Source organism: Indicator indicator, chromosome 22, assembly GCF_027791375.1.
Source record: "Indicator indicator isolate 239-I01 chromosome 22, UM_Iind_1.1, whole genome shotgun sequence".
NCBI lineage: Eukaryota > Metazoa > Chordata > Aves > Piciformes > Indicatoridae > Indicator > Indicator indicator.
In genome coordinates, this window is record NC_072031.1 from 5,881,516 (window position 1) to 5,900,327 (window position 18,812).

General features: G+C 54.7%; 1 protein-coding gene across 1 annotated transcript in view; it reads right to left on the reverse strand.

Moving 5' to 3' along the window:
* Positions 1–411: 411 nt before the first annotated feature.
* The window catches only part of CACNG3 (calcium voltage-gated channel auxiliary subunit gamma 3), a 32,416-nt gene continuing 14,015 nt past the window's right edge, over positions 412–18,812 (reverse strand). The window contains exons 2-4 of the mRNA XM_054391145.1: positions 4,538–4,621; positions 3,062–3,202; positions 412–923 (exon numbers count right to left, since the gene is read on the reverse strand). Coding sequence (XP_054247120.1) covers positions 412–923; positions 3,062–3,202; positions 4,538–4,621 — 737 coding nt within the window. The remainder of the gene's footprint in view (positions 924–3,061; positions 3,203–4,537; positions 4,622–18,812) is intronic.

Sequence of the window (18,812 nt, forward strand, 5' to 3'; positions counted from 1 at the left end):
TTCCAGGCGGTTTCATCCAAATGTGCCTCCCGGGGATGGGGGTTCTCAGGGCCAGGGCCACGGCCAGCGATTCCATGGACACACAGCTAAGGGAACACCGCGGATATGAGCAACACGAAGGATGGAGACCTCGGGGAGCCACTCTCCCGGGTGGTGTTGGAAGCCCTGCTCAGTCCGTAGGGCACCACAGCCAGGGTCACAGCGCAGCCCCTGGCACGGGGTTGGGGGTCCCAGTCCCAACGTGGGCGCGACAGCCTGGCCCGGCCGGTGGCATTTTTGGGAGTGAAAAAAACCCAGCCCCACAGGTAGGGGCAGAGGGAGGCAGTTGGGTTTGTCCTTAAAAACAGGGTTGCAGGGGTCACAGCGTCAGCAGGGCGGCGCCACGCGGCATGCCAGCCCAGCCGTGCTCGCTCAGACCGGCGTGGTTCGTCTGTTGGCCGGGTTGTTGTGCAAAGCCTCCTTGAACTCTTTGGGGATGGAGTTGTGGACCTGTAAAAACCCGTGGTCCCGCTCCGAGTTGAGCAGCGTCCCCATGGTGACCTTGGAGGGATCCCTGGAGAGGGTGAACATGGAGATGTCGGTGGAGGGGATGGTGCCGAAGCCTTTGCTGATGGGCGACAAATCTCGGGAGCGGGGCTCGGTGGAGCGGGAGCTGGAGCGCCGGCGGAAGCGGTAGCGGTAGGGCGGCAGGCGGGTGAAAGCCGTCCTCTTGAGCAGCTCCGAGTGCGACCTGGCACGGATCTGGCGGTGCTTCTCGATGTACATGTGCACGGCCACCACCCCCACCACCTCGGCGATGATGAAGGACAGCGCCCCGAAGTAGAAGGACCAGCCGTAGGAGTAGCTCTTCTTGGAGTCGCTCTGCCCCGGGTCCCCCGCGTTGGCCGAGATGTAGACTATGATCCCAATGATGTTACTGAGACCTTCGGGAGAGGAGGAGAGGGAGAGGAACTCGCTGGAGGGATTGTGCACTTGCAGACCAGAAAGCCAATCATGTCCTGGGTTACATCAAGAGAAGTGTGGCCAGCAGGTCAAGGGAGGTGATTCTCCCCCTCTACTCAGCTCTGCTGAGACTCCACCTGGAGTACTGCGTCCAGTTCTGGAGCCACTATTACAGGCAGGATCTGGACATGCTGGAACATGTCCAGAGAAGGGCCACCAGGATGAGCAGAGGGCTGGAGCTCCTCTCCTATGAGGACAGACTGAAAGAGTTGGGGCTGTCTAGTCTGGAGAAGAGAAGGCTCCGAGGTGACCTTCTTGTGGCCTTCCAGTATCTGAAGGGGGCTACAAGAAAGCTGGGGAGGGACTTTTCAGGGTGTTAAGGAATGATAGGACTGAGGGGAATGGGGGAAAAAATAGAAATGGGTAGATTGGATGATAAGAAGAAATTCTTCACCATGAGGGTGGTGAGACACTGGAACAGGTTGCCCAGGGAGGTGGTGGAAGCCTCATCCCTGGAGGTGTTTAAGGCCAGGCTGGATGTGGCTCTGAGCAACCTGATCTAGTGTGAGGTGTCCCTGCCCATGGCAGGGGGGGTTGGAACTGGATAATCCTTGAGGTCCCTTCCAACCCTAACAATTCTATGATTCTATGACTCTATGACAGCAGTGAAAGTGCACAGAGTGGAAGAATCCATCCCTTCTCCTGCCAGCCACAATCCAGAGGGTGTCCAGGAGGGTGCCAGGGGCCACGGCCCCCATCCCCAGCTCCCATGGGGAACCAACTCTTGTGTCAACACACTGGGACCAAACCCCATCCTAGGGCTCTGCTGCTGTCCCCACTCCTCATCCCTCTTCATGTGCATCCTGTGTGGGTGTGTGCTCAGGTTCCCTGAAGGGGCAGGAGGCACACCACCATTTTCTTTAGAAAAGGAACTTTTCAGGAGCTGCTTCTGCTCTGCAGAGCTGCTCACTGAGCAATGGACCACAGGAACCTGTGGAGGGAGAGGACAGGCTCTGCTCAGTTTCACCCTGTGATAGGGCAAGGGGCAATGGATATAAACTACAGCACAGGAGGTTCCACCTCAACATGAGGAGGAACTTTTTCACTGTGAGGGTCACAGAGCACTGGAACAGGCTGCCCAGAGGGGTTGTGGAGTCTCCTTCTCTGGAGACTTTCAAGACCTATCTGGATGTGTTCCTGTGTGACCTGTGCTAAATTTATGATCCTGCTGTAGCAGGGGGGTTGGACTTGATGACCTTCAGAGGTCCCTTCCAGCCCCTAATACCCTGTGAGCCTATGATCCTGTGAACCTGGCTAGTGCTGGGCACTGGGGCTGTGGCTGCAGAACAACCAACCAGTGAGGCATATTGATGATCCCTCTGGCACAAACCCTGGCTCTGTGCAGCCCTGGGAGCACAGGGAAGGGGGAATGGCTCCATCTCCTGCCATTCCTGGTGGGACCTGAGGTTTACTGGGCCAGTGGGCAGGTTTTGGCTGCCAGCAGTGCTGTGGGGCTGTGCTGTGGGGCTGGAAGCAGCTGGAGTGCTCCTGGAGTTCCTTAATGAACCCATGATGCATTTTCCTGCTATTGTTTGCTCATCTGCACCAGCAGCTCCCGCAGCCAAGGAGGAAGAGCAATTTGTGTCTTTGTGGGGAGAAGAAAAACCACCAAGCAGAGCAGTTCCTCCAGACAAAGCCCTTGTCACGGGATAATCAGCAGGACACAGAGAAATGACTAATCCAGAAGGCAGGACCTCCAGAGAGTCGTTTTCCTTGCAGGACTGTGAGAGCCTCTCTGCCTGGTCCTGGTTGCACCAGTGCCCAGCCCCACGACCTGCTGCTTGGTGGTGACGGAGGGTAGAGCCCCCCCAAACCTGCTCCAGGCTCAGACTGCTCAGGAGGAGCAGGTTGATGCTGCCCAGCACCATGACCACTCAGCAGAAGCCTCTGCTGGTTTTTCCCCTGCCATGAGGACTTTTCTACCAGGATAGGACAGCTCATGAACCTCAGAACCTGACAGCCCAGGAGGACCCACAACCCATCTCTAGCTCCCCTGTGTCCTCCCACGCTCCTGCCCCAGGAAGTCCACCCTCTGCAGAGCCTGGCAGGCAGCTCCTACCTGCAGAGACAAAGAAGATGCCTGCGCTGAGGATGACGTTGTGTTTGCTCTTGTAGAACTCGCTGGCCGCCACGCACAGGCCCCCAAAGAAGAGCAGACCCACGCTGAGGATGGGGAAGATGCTGGATGCTCTCACTGCACCTGTGGGACAGGGAATGGGGCAGGGTGGGCCCCTGACTGGGGAATTCCCAGCACCTGCCAGCCAAAGCCAGCACCCAGATGGCATTGTTGCAATTCCACTTGTGGTCTCTCCCTACAAGGGTGGAGGATACCCAGCACCAGTCCCTCCAGGCATCCTCTGCTTGTCCCTGAGCTTGTTCTGCAGCCCAGCAAACCCCTGGGTTCAGGCTTCCCCTTGCAGAAGCAGCTCAGGCCCTGCATTTCTTGTGATTTTTTTTTCCCCTTCCCAGACTATTTCAAGGAATTTTCCCTTCCAGTCTTGTCACACGCTCCGCATCAGCAACTTCCCTCCACATCACCCAACGCACCACCCACAGGTCTGGGCTATGGACGTGACTCTGGAGCCTAGGACTGAAGAACTCCCCCTCTGCAGATCTCACCAGGCTGGCAAGGAACAGCACTGCCAACTGTGGGGGTCAGGGACCTGTCACTCAGGTCCCCAGAGCATCAGAGCTGCTCCCAAAGTTAAGAACTGACAATCATACACCTCAGGTTTGAGCAAGCTGGTCTGGTAGAAGGTCCCTGCCAATGGGAAGGGGTTGGACCTAGATGACCTTTAAGGTCTCTTCCAACCCAAACCAGTCTGTGATTCCAGGAATTCAACAAAAGGCCATTTTCTGACACAGAGGAGGAACATTGCCAAAGTGAACCAGGAGCCCAAGACCCTGAGCCCACCAGATGTGATGCCACAACCCCATGCTGGGCTCCATTCCCAACGGGATTCATCTCTGTATGCTCAGGAGTCCCTGATGGAACTCTGCACAAAGAAGGGGCTTTTCTCCATGGCCTAGTCAGAGTTCATCTTCCAAAATGACAGCCAAGAGGAATTAATCCAGCAAATCACTGCCTGCTGCCCCCAAAATACCCTGTGCCTCCTTAGGGCTCTCAGCCCTCCCTCCAGCAGGGCCTCGATTCCCAGCACAGAGCAGGGAGCAGCCCCCATTAAAATGCCATTCTGGGGGCTCTAAAATAGACTTTGTGTGTTAAATGTGGGAGGGGGTGGGAGAAGAACTTCAACACTCATCTCCTGAAACTGCAAACCCACTCCAGTACAGACGTTCCCCTCTCACCCCAGCACAGCAGCTGCTGGCATGAGCCATGGGGACAGCGAGTGCCACACAAACGTGCCACTGACACCATTAGGGCAGCAGGATGTGACCGCACTCAGTAACCCAGAGGGAGCTTGGGGAGCCGCGCCCCCAGTCCGGTGCTGGAGGACAGGGTGGGGGTGGCAGGGCAGGGCAGGGGTCCCTGGGGGGCAGGCAGCTGTGCCGTGCTGCAGGCAGGCAGACTCACGGAGGAGGTACTCAGCTGTGTCCTGCTCGTAGTCAGCATCCTCGGGGAAGTGGTCGATTTTCTTGCACACTCCTCGGAAGGTTCCTGGGGAGACACAAAGCAGGAAACTTTAGAACCACAGGATTGTTTGGCTTGGAAAAGCCCTCTGACATCATCCAGTCCAAACACCAACCCAACACCACCATGGCCGCTAAACCTTATCCCAAAGTGCAATGGCCACAGGTTTCTGGAACCCCTCCAGGGATGGGGACTCCACCACCTGCCTGGGCAGCCTGTTCCAGCCACTGACCACCTTCAGATCCCCCTGTGCTGGCAAAAGCTGGCACAGCATCTTCCAAGATGGGATTTTTTTTGGTGGTGCAGATGAGCTCACTACAAAGGCTGAGTGCCTGCCAAAAGTTTCTGACCCTCTTACCCTTTCCTGCCACTCCTGAACCTGGTGTCATGCCTGGGCTACAAGCAGAGACCAAAGGAGGTAGAAGTCCCCCAGAAGATCTGTCCCTGCACCGTGCCCAGCATCCTCACAGCACACTCATCAATGGGCACGGATGAGCACCCAGTGCCACGGGTGGGCAAGACAGCTGAGCTTGGCCACCTGCCCCATGGCATGGTCCCACCAGGAGCTCCCAGCCCTCTGCATGTGCCTCCTTTTGCTGCCTGCTGGTGGGCCCCCCCAGCACGACTCGGGAGCGGGGGCGAGAGCAGCCCTGCCGCAGTGGGCACCGACAGCACTGCCTGGGAGGCCTGCAGAAAAAGGCAGATGCTCTGGCATCTGCTGGCCTCCCACTTAGCATTTTTGGGGGAAAAAGGCTTTTTCTGTGAGGTTTCTTTTCCGTTCCTCCTGCCTCTGAAGCAAAACAAATGCATTTCACTGTTAAACGCCAGCCTCTTTGCTTTGGCTTCTCCTTGCTGTGCTTGGCTCAGCTCCTCTGCCAAAGTCCTGCAACGGTGCCACGAGAGGAACAAGCCAAGGGCCAGCACAGGTTATGTCCTGGGGACTCAGTTACGTGCTGCAAGATGTGGACACAAGGTGGGAATGGGCCAGAGGAGCCATGTCCACGGCAGGGGAGAGCCACATAGCTCAGACATGTCCATGGACCAGCCTGGGTGAGGAGCTGGCTGTGAACAGGCTCTGGCCTCCTCTGATCCTCCAGCCACCAGCCTCGTCCCTGTGCTGCTGACAGGAGAAATTAAAGGCAGGAAAAACCAGTATCAAAATCTTGGCCATGCCCATTGCACTGAGAGAACCACAGGATTGTTGGGGTTGGAAAACCCTCCAAGATCATCGAGTGCAGCCTTCAACCCAACACCACCACAGCCACTAAACCATGTCCCCACACCTTTCTTGAACACCTTCAGAGATGGGGACTCCACCACCTCCCTGAGCAGCTTGTTCCAGTGCCTGACCACTCTTGCAGCAAAGAAATTTTTCCTCATCTCCAACCTAATCCTCCCCTGGCACAATTTCAGGCCATTTCCATTCTTTCTATCACCTGATACCAGGGAGAAGAGACCTAACCCCAACCCATCACCTCCCTGGGCAGCCTGTTCCAATCCCTAACTACTCCTGCAGCAAAGAAATTTCTCCTAATCTCCTGTCATGGATTTGTTGTGAGAAATGCAGGCCACCAGCTCCTGTGGGCACTGTGAGCTGCTCCTGACAGCAGCATGCCAGGACACCCAGCACCATGCTCCACACCTGCTGGGGGCAGCTCAGAGCTCAGCTGGTGCTGTGGGGCTGGATAGGAACACAGCTCCTCGGGGCAGTGTTTCTGCCTGCAGCATTCACAGGGAGGCCTTCTTCAATGCAAGCAGCAAATGCCAGTGCAGGAGCAGGAACAGGGCCTCCTTGGTGGTGCCAACCAACCCTTGATGTTATCATGGGGAAACTGAGGCACAGAGCAGGACTGCTCCAGAATGGGAAGCAGAGGTGGGAACAATTCTTGCAGCACATCCCTGTAGGACATGACACCAGTGCTGGAGAACGTGGTCAGGTCATGCTGGCTCTCCTGTGGGATCAAAAGGGATGTGCCATCTGGGGACAAGGCTCCAGGCAAGAGAAACCAACATGCCTGGTGTCCCACTGCCAGCCTATGCTCTGGCTTTGGGCCTGGGGGAGCTGAGCATCATGACAGGCATCAATTAAAGCCTGGAGATGGAGCTCTGGAGGTGGGAAGCTGTCATCCGAGCAGGAGACACCGCCCCGAGGGAGAACCTCCTGCTGCCTGTGCCTTGGGGGCTGCGGGCAAACGGGAGGCTGAAACAGGCACCACGAACAGGGCTGGGGAGGCACTGGGCACCTGAGGATGGCAGGAGCACAGTAGCTGCATGGCACAGTCCCCATTCTCCTCCTCCTCCTCTCAGCCTTTGGATTTCCACCTCCCTTCTCCAACCTTCTGCTTGTCCCTGCCAACAGGGCTCTGCCCCTGCCCCCCAGATCTGCCCCCTTCCCCCATTCATCCCTTTGCTCTCCAGCCATCAGGCAGTGGAGCCATGACAACCTGCAGCACCCCAAAGCTACCCCCTGATGGACCCAGAAGGTTGTACAGAGCCAGCATGTGCCTGGATGCACCTAGTCCTCCTGGAAACAGCTCCAGTGTCACCCCAAGTGGGGGTGGGACAGCACTGAGGGTTCCATCTCCAGCTGGTCCCTCATTATCTTGGCCCCATCACAGCCCGAGCCTGCTCTGGTGGGACAGATCTTCCCTCTTCTGCTGTTAACAGCTGCAAAGCCAGAGTCCCCCATGCAGGACTCACAGGAGCTTCTCCAGCAGCACCATGGCAGCACAGGAACATCTTCCCTTGCAGCAGCCTCCCTGCTAAGGTTGTGGGGTCAGTGTTCATCATCTGATCAGTGAGAGGAAACTTTCCCTTGATGCCACGTGGGAGCAGAGCCTGGAGCCTGAGGCAGCCCTTCAGTACAGCCTGCATGTGAGGATGCTAATTTCCTTGGGTCTGATCTCACTGAAGTTCTCAGAGGCTCCTTATGTTGCTGAGCCTCCACCAAAACCCAGGGCCAGCACCTTCTGCAGCTGAACAGCACAGAACCCCCAGGGGCCTCATTTCTAGCATACAATGTCTAAGGTAAATCTGCGACCATGGAGGGCAAAGACAAGCCTTGGAACAGGAGGCACCTGCAAGCACAGGGGGTGCTCTGTTCAGATGCAGACACTCCATGCCCATGCAGGGCTGGGGTGCAGAGCTCACCTGGGCTGTGATGATCATCCTTTCATCCTTCCATCCATCCATCCGGATCTCATACAGCCATGTTGCACCTACTCTGCCCCACCAGTATCCATAATTCCTCTCCTTCCCCCAGCCTTGCTTTTCCCACCCAAATGCCTCCATTGCAACAGAAATGGGACAAAACCAGACAATAAACTAATAAAAGGAAAATAAAAATTGAAAAATTGAGTGATTCTCCTTGGGCAGGACAGGGCCTTTGCTCAGAGTTGCTGTTGGAACACCAACTCCCTCCCTACTGCCCATGGCAGCCCAGTAGGCAGGGCCAAGCCAGGAGCAGGAGAGGATCCTGGCATCACCAACACCTGCAGGTTACAAAGGGCATCGGGTCCCTGCGGGCAGAAGAGCTCCAGCTGCTTGGTGCCAGGGGATGTGGACAGCAGAGCTGGGTTCCTGCCATGCTCCTTGCTCTCCAGCCCTTTGCCTGGCACCGTGCAGGGGCTTTAACCAAGGGAGCCCCATCCGGAGCCGGGACAGGCAGGGCAGCAGCAGCTCTGCCACACCCATTCCAGGCTCTGACATTTCTGTTGGCTCCTTCCCTCCCTCTGTTCATTAACTGATGCTCGCTGCCATGGCAACCGCGGAGTCACCTGACACCCAAACTTCCCAGCCTCCAAACAAAGGCCACAACAAGGCTGGAATCACCAAAAGCCCTGCCTGATCCCCCAAAACTGCTCCCTGAGCCCTGCCCTGGGCAAGGAAAGGCTCTGGGGAAGGCTGAGGTGGCTGCTCCTGGCCCTGTCCCCCTCTGAGCAGCCAGGGTGCACAGCCTCACACCCCACACATCCCCTGGCACCTCCTGAGACACCAGTTCCTGTCCCCCCTGTGACAGCAGATGCCACTTTGGGCTTTGCTCTCCTGGTGTTACAGCCCAGCCTGGGAAATGCAGCACCACACAGAATCGTGGCAAGGTTTGGGTTGGAAGAGACTTTAAAAATCATCTAGTTCCAAGCCCCTGCCATGGGCATCATCAGCATGGGCAGGAGGGAAGCAGGTTTTGTCTGAGCCCTCAAACCCTGCAGCCTCCCCCTACCTTTCCTTAGCAAGGCTGATGCCACATCACCTGCTCCAGGCTGCTCTGACCCCTGCCTGCACTGAGGCCACTGCTGTGAGCTGGGGCTCAAGACGCCCCTGGTGCCCACAGCTCCAGCTGGCTGCATGCAGGAACCAGCTGGGGAGGACTGGGCAGGAGGGGACTCACTGGGATGCTTTCCTGCCTTGCAAGCTCAGCTGCTTGCTCCTGGCACCCACTGCCCCAGCTCCTGCTCATACCTTGTCTGGGTGGCACTGTGCCCCTCGCCAGAGTCCTGCTGTGAGCCTTGCTGGGCACAGCACCTCGTGCTGGATGGGTTGGGGTGGGCAGGGGCTGCTGCTGGTGCTCCAGCTCCTCTCCTTTGGCAGGAGGAAGGGCAAGAGCTCCCAGCAGCTAGGAGCTTCTGCTTCCAGCACATCCCAGCCTGCTCAGGGTAACTCCCCAGCTGATGACTCCTGAGCATGACTCACTGCACCTTGGCTTAATTCATCTGCTCAGCCTGGGACTGCTCCAGAGAGCAGCTCCTGCTGCTGCCATTCCCATCCCTGCTCAGCCTGGGACTGCTCCAGAGAGCAGCTCCTGCTGCTGCCATTCCCATCCCTGCTCAGCCTGGGACTGCTCCAGAGAGCAGCTCCTGCTGCTGCCATTCCCATCGCTGCTCAGCATCTCTGTGCTGGAGCTGGGGATTTTCTCTTCTCAGCAACCAACCTCTTGCTGCCCTTCCCTGCTCACAGCCCAACTGGCAGCTCATACAGCCCCTCTCTGGAACATTCCAGGTCCCTGGCATGGGACAGCTTCACCCTTCTCCTTGTTCTGTACCGGGGAGCCAGACCTGATTGAGGAAGAGAGGAGCAGCCCCTAGGGATCAACACTTGGGAGCCAAATAAATCATCCAACATCAAATGATACAAGTGCCTGGGTAAGACACCCCAAACCAGTTGGAAACAGGAGCACTGGCAACCAGCCATGTCCTCCCCACAGTGATGCCCACAGCAGCACAGGGCCATCTGAAGTCCTTCAAACACTTACTGTGCAGCGTGGCACCATGCTCCCAGTCCAGGCTGTATTTAAACCTCTGCCATGCAGCTGAGCACTTGAGCAGCTCCTGATCCTGTGGATGCAGCCCCAGCACCTTCCACACCGATCACTGAGCTGCTCCCATGCCAAGGAGCAGCTGGAAGAACCCAGCCAGGAGCTCAGCAACCCTGCAGGAAGCCTGTTCCTGCCTCTCCTGCCCTGGAGGGGGTGCTGGGGGTACTCTGTGTGGCAGGGTCAGTGTGAGCAACCACAGCTCTGCCAGCAGTTAGAGGTCACCTCCCTCCTCTTCCTTCACAACAGCCACAAACTCCTGGCCAGCAGCAGCTTCGCAGGATCACAGAAATGACTTTATTGGAAGAGACATTTTAAGACCCTGGAACTGAACCCTCAGCCCAGCACTGCCAGGTCACCACCAAGCCATGGCCCTCAGCACCACATCTCCATGGCTTTGAAACCCCTCCAGGGAAGAGGACTCCACCACTGCCCTGGGAAGCCTGGACCAGACCTTGGCAACTTTTTCAGCAAAGACATTTTTCCTTATGTCCAGCCTAAACCTCCCCTGGGGCAACCCGAGGCCATTTCCTCTTGTCCTGTTGCCTGTTCCTTGGGAGAAGAGACCAAACTCCACCTGGCTCCAGCCTCCTTTCAGGGAGTTGTAGAGAGCAATGAGGTCTCCCTTCAGCCTCCTCTTCTCCAGGCTGCACAGCCCCAGCTCCCTCAGCTTCTCCTCACCAGCCCTGTTCTCCAGACCCTTCACCAGCTTCATTGCCCTTCTCTGGAGGGCAATGCTCCTCAATGTCCTTCTTGGAGCAAGGGGCCCAAAACTGAACCCAGTATTCAAGGTCCATGCTCTGTAGCAGTCTCAGTGAGCTTCAGCTCAAGCTCTTGATTTAATGTTCCCACTTTAATGTAGGGGCACCCCAAGTGTCCCCAGGCACTATGGGGAAGCCCTCTGCAGCTGCTAAATGCTCCAGGACATTTTCCATGTGTCCATGGCAGTGCCAGTGCTGCCTGTGCAGTGCCTGCAGGATTCTCCCTGCCCAGTGGCTGCAGGCTCCCTGCAGCTGGCACAGCTAAAAGGCTTTACTCAGAGCTTTACTCAGAAGCCATGAGCCCACAGAGCACATTCTGCTCTCCCTGGTTTTCTGGACACATCTTTGGGAATGATGCCCAACCTGGGGACAAGATCCAGCCTGCAATATCCCATTCCTGACACATCTTCCCTTAAGGAGAAACTTTTCTGCTGTGAGGGTGCTGGAGCCCTGGAGCAGGCTGCCCAGAGAGGTTGTGGAGTCTCCTTCTCTGGAGAGCTTCCAACCCCACCTGGCCACTGTGATCCTGGGCAAGCTGCTGTGGGTGCCCCTGCTGGAGCAGGGGGGTGGGAGTGGATGGTCACCAGAGGACCCTTCCAAGCCACCATTCCGTGATCCCTTCCCTCCTGTGGTGCTGGTCTCCATCCCACACTCCATGCTCCAAGCTTCCACCTTTCTCATCTCTGTGGAATCTGAGCATGCAGAAGCCACAGGGTACATGATAGGAGCAGGGCTGTGAGTGGCCCTTCCCCTGCCCAGGGAAGGACACATCTGCTGCCAGCAGGGTTTGCTGGCTGCTGCTGTGCTTTGTTCCTGTTCTCATGCCTGTGCTCTGAGCTGCACTCACTGCAGAATGCAAAGGCAATTAATTGATCCAAGCTGGGGCTTCCTCCTCCCAAAGGCCTTTCCCCAGGGAGGGGGTGAGGGAAGCAGGACTCTGGTGATGAGGGAAGCAGGGCTGGGAACATTGATCCCAACCCGGAGAGCCAAGGACTAAAGATGGGTTTAACATCTCATTACTTCCCTTCCAGTGGAACAGTTTTCCAGGGGCTGCTCTGGCTGCTGCTGCTCACTCTGCACACTGAGGCACTTAAATGAGACCAAATTCCTTCCTCTCCTCGCTGTGGTTGGCTCAGCCAGGAGAATCCCAGGACAAGGGCACATTTCAGCCCTCTGCGCTCTGCAGCTGCCAGTAAACTCAAGTGAGTTATCTCCTAAGTTGGGCTTCCTAGAGAGGTCTCATCACACCCAATCCCTCTGCAGAAGTTGTGGGGTCATTATGGGTCAAGCTCCCTCAAAAGGAGAGCCACAGGTCCAGGCTCAGCTGGCAGAAGCTGGGGCAGGAGCTGGGGCTGGGGCAGGAGCTGGGGCAGGAGCCTGCAGCACATCCCCAGGGCTGCTCACTGCCTTGAGTAACAAGAGCAGGATACCTAAATATCTCCAAGGAATTAAAACTTCAGGGCTCATCTTTTTTTACCTCCCACCCACCTCCCAGATGCTTGGAGAGATGGAAAAGAAAAATTCATCTTTACTCCTTCCCCAGCTCCAGGCTCTGCAAGGGATCCTGAGGCTCTTTGCACAAGGTCCCTGTGGTGACTGCAAAGGTCCAGGGTGTCAGGTCCATGTCAGACCTAGCTGTCACCCACTGAGCCATGGCCACCATGCAGGCTCTGCTCAGCTGCCACTGAGCAGCAGCTCTGTCCCATGTCCCCAGGAAGGGCTGCTGGGGCCCTGGCCACCCTCCAGCATCTTATTCACCTCCCACATCACAAAGTCTTCGACACAGCCAAGTTCCAAACACCACAAACAGCTTAGAACAGCAACAGGGAAAGTTGGTGGGATGGATATGGACACCTCAGACTCACAGACACCCCAGATCCACCACTCAGAGCACCCCAGCTGCTCAAGCCAAGGATGCTGCCCAACACAGCTGCCAGCCCAAAAAGCCAGGAAACCCTGAGGCAAGAGATGAGTCCAACTCATCCAACTCACATCCAACTGCCTTGTGACCCTCCAGCCACAGCCTGTCACCACTCCACAAGCATCTCTCTGCTGAAGCTCCACTGGAGAGCAGCTCAATGAAGGCAAAGCTTTGTGTGTTGGTGTAACAAATCCCTGCTCCATGTCACTCCCACAGCAGATGGGTGCTGGGCTCTCCACCACCAGCCAGCAGGACCAATCCTCCTCCCCAGGACTGAGTCCTCCTCCTCCTCCCAGCACATCCCCATCACCCAGCAGCCCCACACCAGCTGCCCAGCGTGGTGCTGGTGGAATCTGGCTCCATCTCCACTTCACACTCTCTCCCCCTCTCTGCGGTGGCGGTTGGTGGCAGAGCAGAGTCACCTACACAGACTTGCCTTTGCTGGAGGATTTTCTTCCTGTGGTTAAAAAAAAAAAATAAACCCAACAAAACAAACCCAAACCCAAACCCCAACCAACCAGAAAAACCCCACAAAACCCAAACAGTGGGGAAAAAAAAAAACCACCTAACCAACAATTCAAATTAAATGAGTGCAGGGGGAGGAGGAGGTGGCAGAGGTGGGCTCTGTGGTGCTGGCTGGACACAGAGGCCACACAAATTCATGGTGGAACACACACAGCAGTGCAAGAACCCAGCCCCCTGAGCACCCCCAGCAGCTCTGCAGGCTTTGCAGAGCAGCACCCAGCTGCCCGTGATGGGTGTCCTCACAGGGAACCTTGTGACAGGACAAGGGGCAATGGATATAAACTCCAGCACAGGAGGTTCCACCTCAACATGAGGAGGAACTTCTTCACCATGAGGGTCTCAGAGCACTGGAACAGGCTGCCCAGAGAGGTTGTGGAGTCTCCTTCTCTGGAGACTTTCCAGACCCATCAGGATGTGTTCCTGTGTGACCTGTGCTAGATTCCATGGTCCTGCTCTGGTGGGGGATTGGACTTGATGATCTTTGGAGGTCCCTTCCAACCCCTAACGTCCTGTGAGCCTGTGATCCTATGATGAGGGTGGTCATGGGCATAGCCCAGGCATAAAGGGAAGGGAAGGGAAGGGAAGGGAAGGGAAGGGAAGGGAAGGGAAGGGAAGGGAAGGGAAGGGAAGGGAAGGGAAGGGAAGGGAAGGGAAGGGAAGGGAAGGGAAGGGAAGGGAAGGGAAGGGAAGGGAAGGGAAGGGAAGGGAAGGGAAGGGAAGAGAAGGGAAGGGAAGGGAAGGGAAGGGAAGGGAAGAAAGAAAGGAAAGAAAAGAAAGGAAAGAAAAGAAAGGAAAGAAAGGAAAGAAAGAGGAAGAAAGGAAGGAAGGAAGGAAGGAAGGAAGGAAGGAAGGAAGGAAGGAAGGAAGGAAGGAAGGAAGGAAGGAAGGAAGGAAGAAAGGAAGAAAGAAAGGAAGGAAAGAAAGAAAGGAAGAAAGAAAGAAAGGAAGGAAGAAAGAAAGGAAGGAAGAAAGGAAAGGAAGGAAGAGAAGGAAAGGAAGGAAGAAAGGAAGGAAGGAAGAAGGAAGGAAGGAAGAAGGAAGGAAGGAAGAAAGGAAGGAAGGAAGGAGAAGGAAGGAAGGAAGGAAAGGAAGGAAGAAGAGAAGAAAGGAAAGAGAAGGAAAGAAGAGAAGAAGAAAGGAAGGAAGAAAGAAGAAGAAAGGAAAGAAAGGAAAGAAAGAAGAAGAAAGGAAAGAAAGAAGAAAGGAAGAAAGGAAGAAAGAAAGAAAGAAAGAAAGAAAGAAAGAAAGGAAAGAAAGAAAGAAAGAAAGAAAGAAAGAAGAAAGAAAGAAAGAAAGAAAGAAAGAAAGAAAGAAAGAAAGAAAGAAAGAAAGAAAGAAAGAAAGAAAGAAAGAAAGAAAGAAAGAAAGAAAGAAAGAAAGAAAGAAAGAAAGAAAGAAAGAAAGAAAGAAAGAAAGAAAGAAAGAAAGAAAGAAAGAAAGAAAGAAAGACCCCAACAACCAACTAATAAAAAAGTAAAAACCTGGATTTTTGACAGTGACTCATCATCTCCCATTCTGGAATCTGTGGGGTTGGTGCAACCTACACAAGGCAGTTCAGAAAGGCAAAACAATTCTGAATAATAGGGGAGGGGGGGTGAAAATTGAAGTTTGATGATGAGAGGTAATTTCCAGCACTTGGCTTCAAGGGCTCAGCTTTGTTTTTCTCTTTATTAAAGCAATCAGGGAAGGCGCTGGAGCTGCCTTCCAGGGGCTCCCCCCACCCCTCCTCCCAGCCTTCCTTCCCTCCCTCCCTCCCTCCTTCCTCATCGATGGAGCTCTCATAGCAAGGGAACACCCAACTGCAATCCCAGCTCCTGGGAAAATGCCAGGTTCTTCCAGCTGGCCAGGATGGGATGGGAAGGAGCAGGGAGGGGGGGTGGTCCCTTCCTAGCAGGGAAGCCAAACTGCTGCTGTCCCCTCCATGGCATGGTGACAGTGATGGGCAGTGCCATCCCAGCTCTGGGATGAGGCTGGGAGCCCCAGGATGGGGTTGGGAAGACTTGCACCTCCTTGTGTCTGAGGCAACTGCTCCATGTTTTATCTTTTAAGGGTGGATAAAGATTGATTCTTATTTCCAGAGGTAATTGGCATTCCCCTGCCAGCAAGAGGAAGGCTGCAGCAGCCCCAGCTCAGCCTCAGTAAACCATGTGCTAGAAATTAATGAGCTTCACTGCCTGAGTTTATCTATTCAAATTAATACAATTCTGCTGATTAAAACAAATAAATAACTAACAAGACAGCCTGCTCCTTGTTTGACTGCTTGTGGGCATCAATGCCAAGAGAAAGAGCCCTGCCTGAGCATCCCCATACCCAGGGCTGGGACCTCCCCTGCACAGACATAGCCAGGCCAGAATCCTGCTCATTAAAAGATCTCTCCTTTAACAAACATTTTGGATTCACTTAGAATTATAGGTTTATTCTGGTTGGAAAAGCCCTCCAAGATCACAGAGTCCAACCATTAACCTAAGACCACCGTGGCCATTAAACCATGTCCCAAAGTGCCATGGCCACCTGGGTTGACAGGAGCTCCTGGGAAGGATTTTTTCCACCCTGCCTCCCCTCCAGCTCTCCGTAAGAGGGACAGCCAGCTCAGCTCCAGGAGATTCCAGGGTCACAAAGCCTTTTACTAGCAGGACATGGCAAAGTGGCCCTGTCCCCTTCCTGCCCCCACAGCCCTGAGCAGCTGGAGATAGATTTGAGAGTAAAGATTTTATTATTGCTTTTTATGCCCTCAGCAAGTTGTCCTCTGGGAGCATTTCTGCCTGCCCTGCAATGGCTCCACTTTAAACATGTTGAAATCCCTGCCCTTTGCTGCTTCTCTTGTTTGGACACAACTTCATCAGCAACACAGCAAAACTGGTGTCTTGCTCTTCCCTTTGCTCTTTCATTAGATCATTTTGAGGTCTTCTTCACTGCTGGTGCATCTCTACTGTGTCTGCAGCACTCCAGCAGCCTTCTCTGGTCACTGAACAACCTCCCAGACCAGACCTGGGACACAGGACTAAAACCAGGACTTGTGTCCCTTGTCTGGCTTCTGATTAGCTCCTCCAAAAAGCAACAGAGCATCTACAGACTCCATTTCTGTGCCATTTCTGTTCTCCAAGGACAGAGCTCACTTCTCACACAGTGGTGGTCTCCCAAGCACTGGTGGAGCAACTTGGAGATATTAAACTGGCAGAAAAAAGAAGAGGGAGAAACCAGGAACCAACCAAGTCCTCTTTCAGCACAACAAGACAAGAAGACTCCCAGAGAAAGCAAAAAAGCAGCAGCTGAGATGCCTGTGGATTCCAGCACAAGTTAGGATAAGGAACAGAAGGGTCCAGAAGGATCTACTTGGAGTGAGTTTAATCCACAGATTTCTACAGGCAGCATGTTGAAAATTTATGATAAAACTTGTCCAGAAGGGACCAGGTGGGAACAGCAAAGGGTCAGGATGTTAGGAAATAGGAATTGTGGTCAGGCATTGGAACAGGCTGCCTGGGGAGGTGGTGGAGTCACCGTCCCTGGAGGTGTTCAAGAAATGTGTGGCCATGGCACTTGGGGACATGGCTTACTGGCCATGGTAGGGTTGGGTTGATGGTTGGACTCACTCTTGGAGGGGTTTTCCAACCCAAACCATTCTATGATTCTAAGAGTGTAAGAACCTGGGATCTCCCAGAATCACAGAATCGTCAGGGTTGGAAGGCACCTCCAGGATCATCCAGTTCCAAGCCCCCATGCCATGGGCAGGGACACCTTCCACTAGATCAGGTTGCCCAGAGCCACATCCAGCCTGGCCTTAAAAACTTCCAGGGATGGAGCTTCCATCATCTCTTTGGGTGACCTGTTCCTGTGTCTCACCACCCTCATGGTGAAGAACTTCTTCCTGACATCTAATCTAAATCTCCCCTCCTCTATCTTGGATCCATCCCCCCTCATCCTATCACTACCCAACACCCTAGCTGAACAAGTCACCAGAAACTCACACAAAGACAATCTGTGGGTACAGGCAGCTCTGGTGTCCCCTCCAAACCCCAAGCTGTGGCCAGGGGCTGCCCAAGCACTTGGCCATGCTGAGGAGGAGCGAAAGCTCTGTTCTGAGTGGAGGTTTCACTTCACACCAGTATTAAAAAGGCCTCTGAATTTCTAAAAACCTATAAATGCCAATTTCCCAGCTCTGAAGCGTGGCTCCCAGCGCAGGGAGAGCTATTTTAGACTCTGTGTTGACAGCTGAAGGGGAATGGATCACAGCATTAAGAACTAGTTGCTGCTCAAGCCCGAGCCATCACGACTCGCTTACGCTTCTCATGGGCAAACAGAGGCGAGCCCACGGCACCTCTGCTTCCAAAGGTTAATTCACAGAGCAGGAAACAATGATGAGCCAAATCAGTTAGGAGAAGGGATTTAAGCAGCAAAAGCATGACTGAATAGAAGAATGATTCGAGTGCTTTTTATCCCCAATCTCATCCCTGCACTGGGGAGCTTGCAGCAGTTTGAAACCCACCTGGTTAATATGTAAACAGTGATAAAAATAAACCCCAGCCCAGCCAGAAGAAGAAAGGAGATTTCGTAACTCAGAAGAGAAATCAGCTACCAGAAACCCTAAGCACTGAGAAAGGACACAAACAAGCAGCAGAAAAGCCATCAGGCCCAGCTTGCCCTGCTGCAGCTGGATGAATGGCAGCAGCAGGAGGGAGCTCACCTGCCACCAAACGCAGGGCAGAAGTGCTGGGCACAGGCTGCAGAAAGGTTAAAGAGCTGCTGAGAGAGCCCAGACCTCTCACACTCAGCGTGGCCACATCCCAGAGCTCAGGGAGCTGCTGGACACTGGACATTAGGAACAATTTCTTTGCTGCAAGAGTGGTCAGGTATTGGAACAGGCTGCCCAGGGAGGTGGTGGAGTCCCCACCCCTGGAGGTGTTCAAGAAATGTGTGGCCATGGCACTTGGGGAAGTGGTTTAATGACTGTGGTGGATTATGGTTGGACTCCATGATCTTGGAGGGCTTTTCTAGCCCAGACAGTTCTATGATTCTATGGAGGAGCCAACCAAGCAGTAACAGCGATGTTTGATGCCTTGGGAAGGTCTGGAGAAGGTTGAGGATGGAGACACCCCATGGTGGGGCTGCTGAGGGCTGCCATCCTCCCTGAGCTCCAGCATGCCCCAACCTGGTGAAGGACCATGCTGCTGCATCCCTTCCCTCACCCCAGCCTGCCTTCCCTCACCCCAGCCTGCCTTCCCCCTGGCTCCAGCCTCCCTTCCCTCACTCCATGGCACCTGATGGCACAAATGGGGACTTGGTACAAGGGAACAGACCATGGACTCTCCTTCTCACTGCAGGGGGAGTTGGACAAGGTGACCTTCAAAGGTCCCTTCCAACCCAATGCAATCTGAATCTGTGACACAGAGAACAAGGTTGCTGGGCACCAAATTTGCTTTGGTGCAGCCAATGCCAGGCTGCAGGAGCGCTGGTGACTGGGGGCTTGGTACCAGCACGGGGGGCTTGGTGCCAGCAAGCACAGGTGATGATGAGTGTGATAGCCAGAAGAGCTGACCCAGCTCTTTGCTGCCCAGCAACCTGCACTAACAGCTTCAAAGCTCAAGGTGAAGGAGTTGCTCAGAGCTGTGACTAATACCAGGGTCCATTTTCCAAGCAGGATGTTAATGGGAGCAGGGAGGGCTCAGAGCAGCAGGAGCTGGGAAGCTGGGCTGTGAGGAGCAAAGC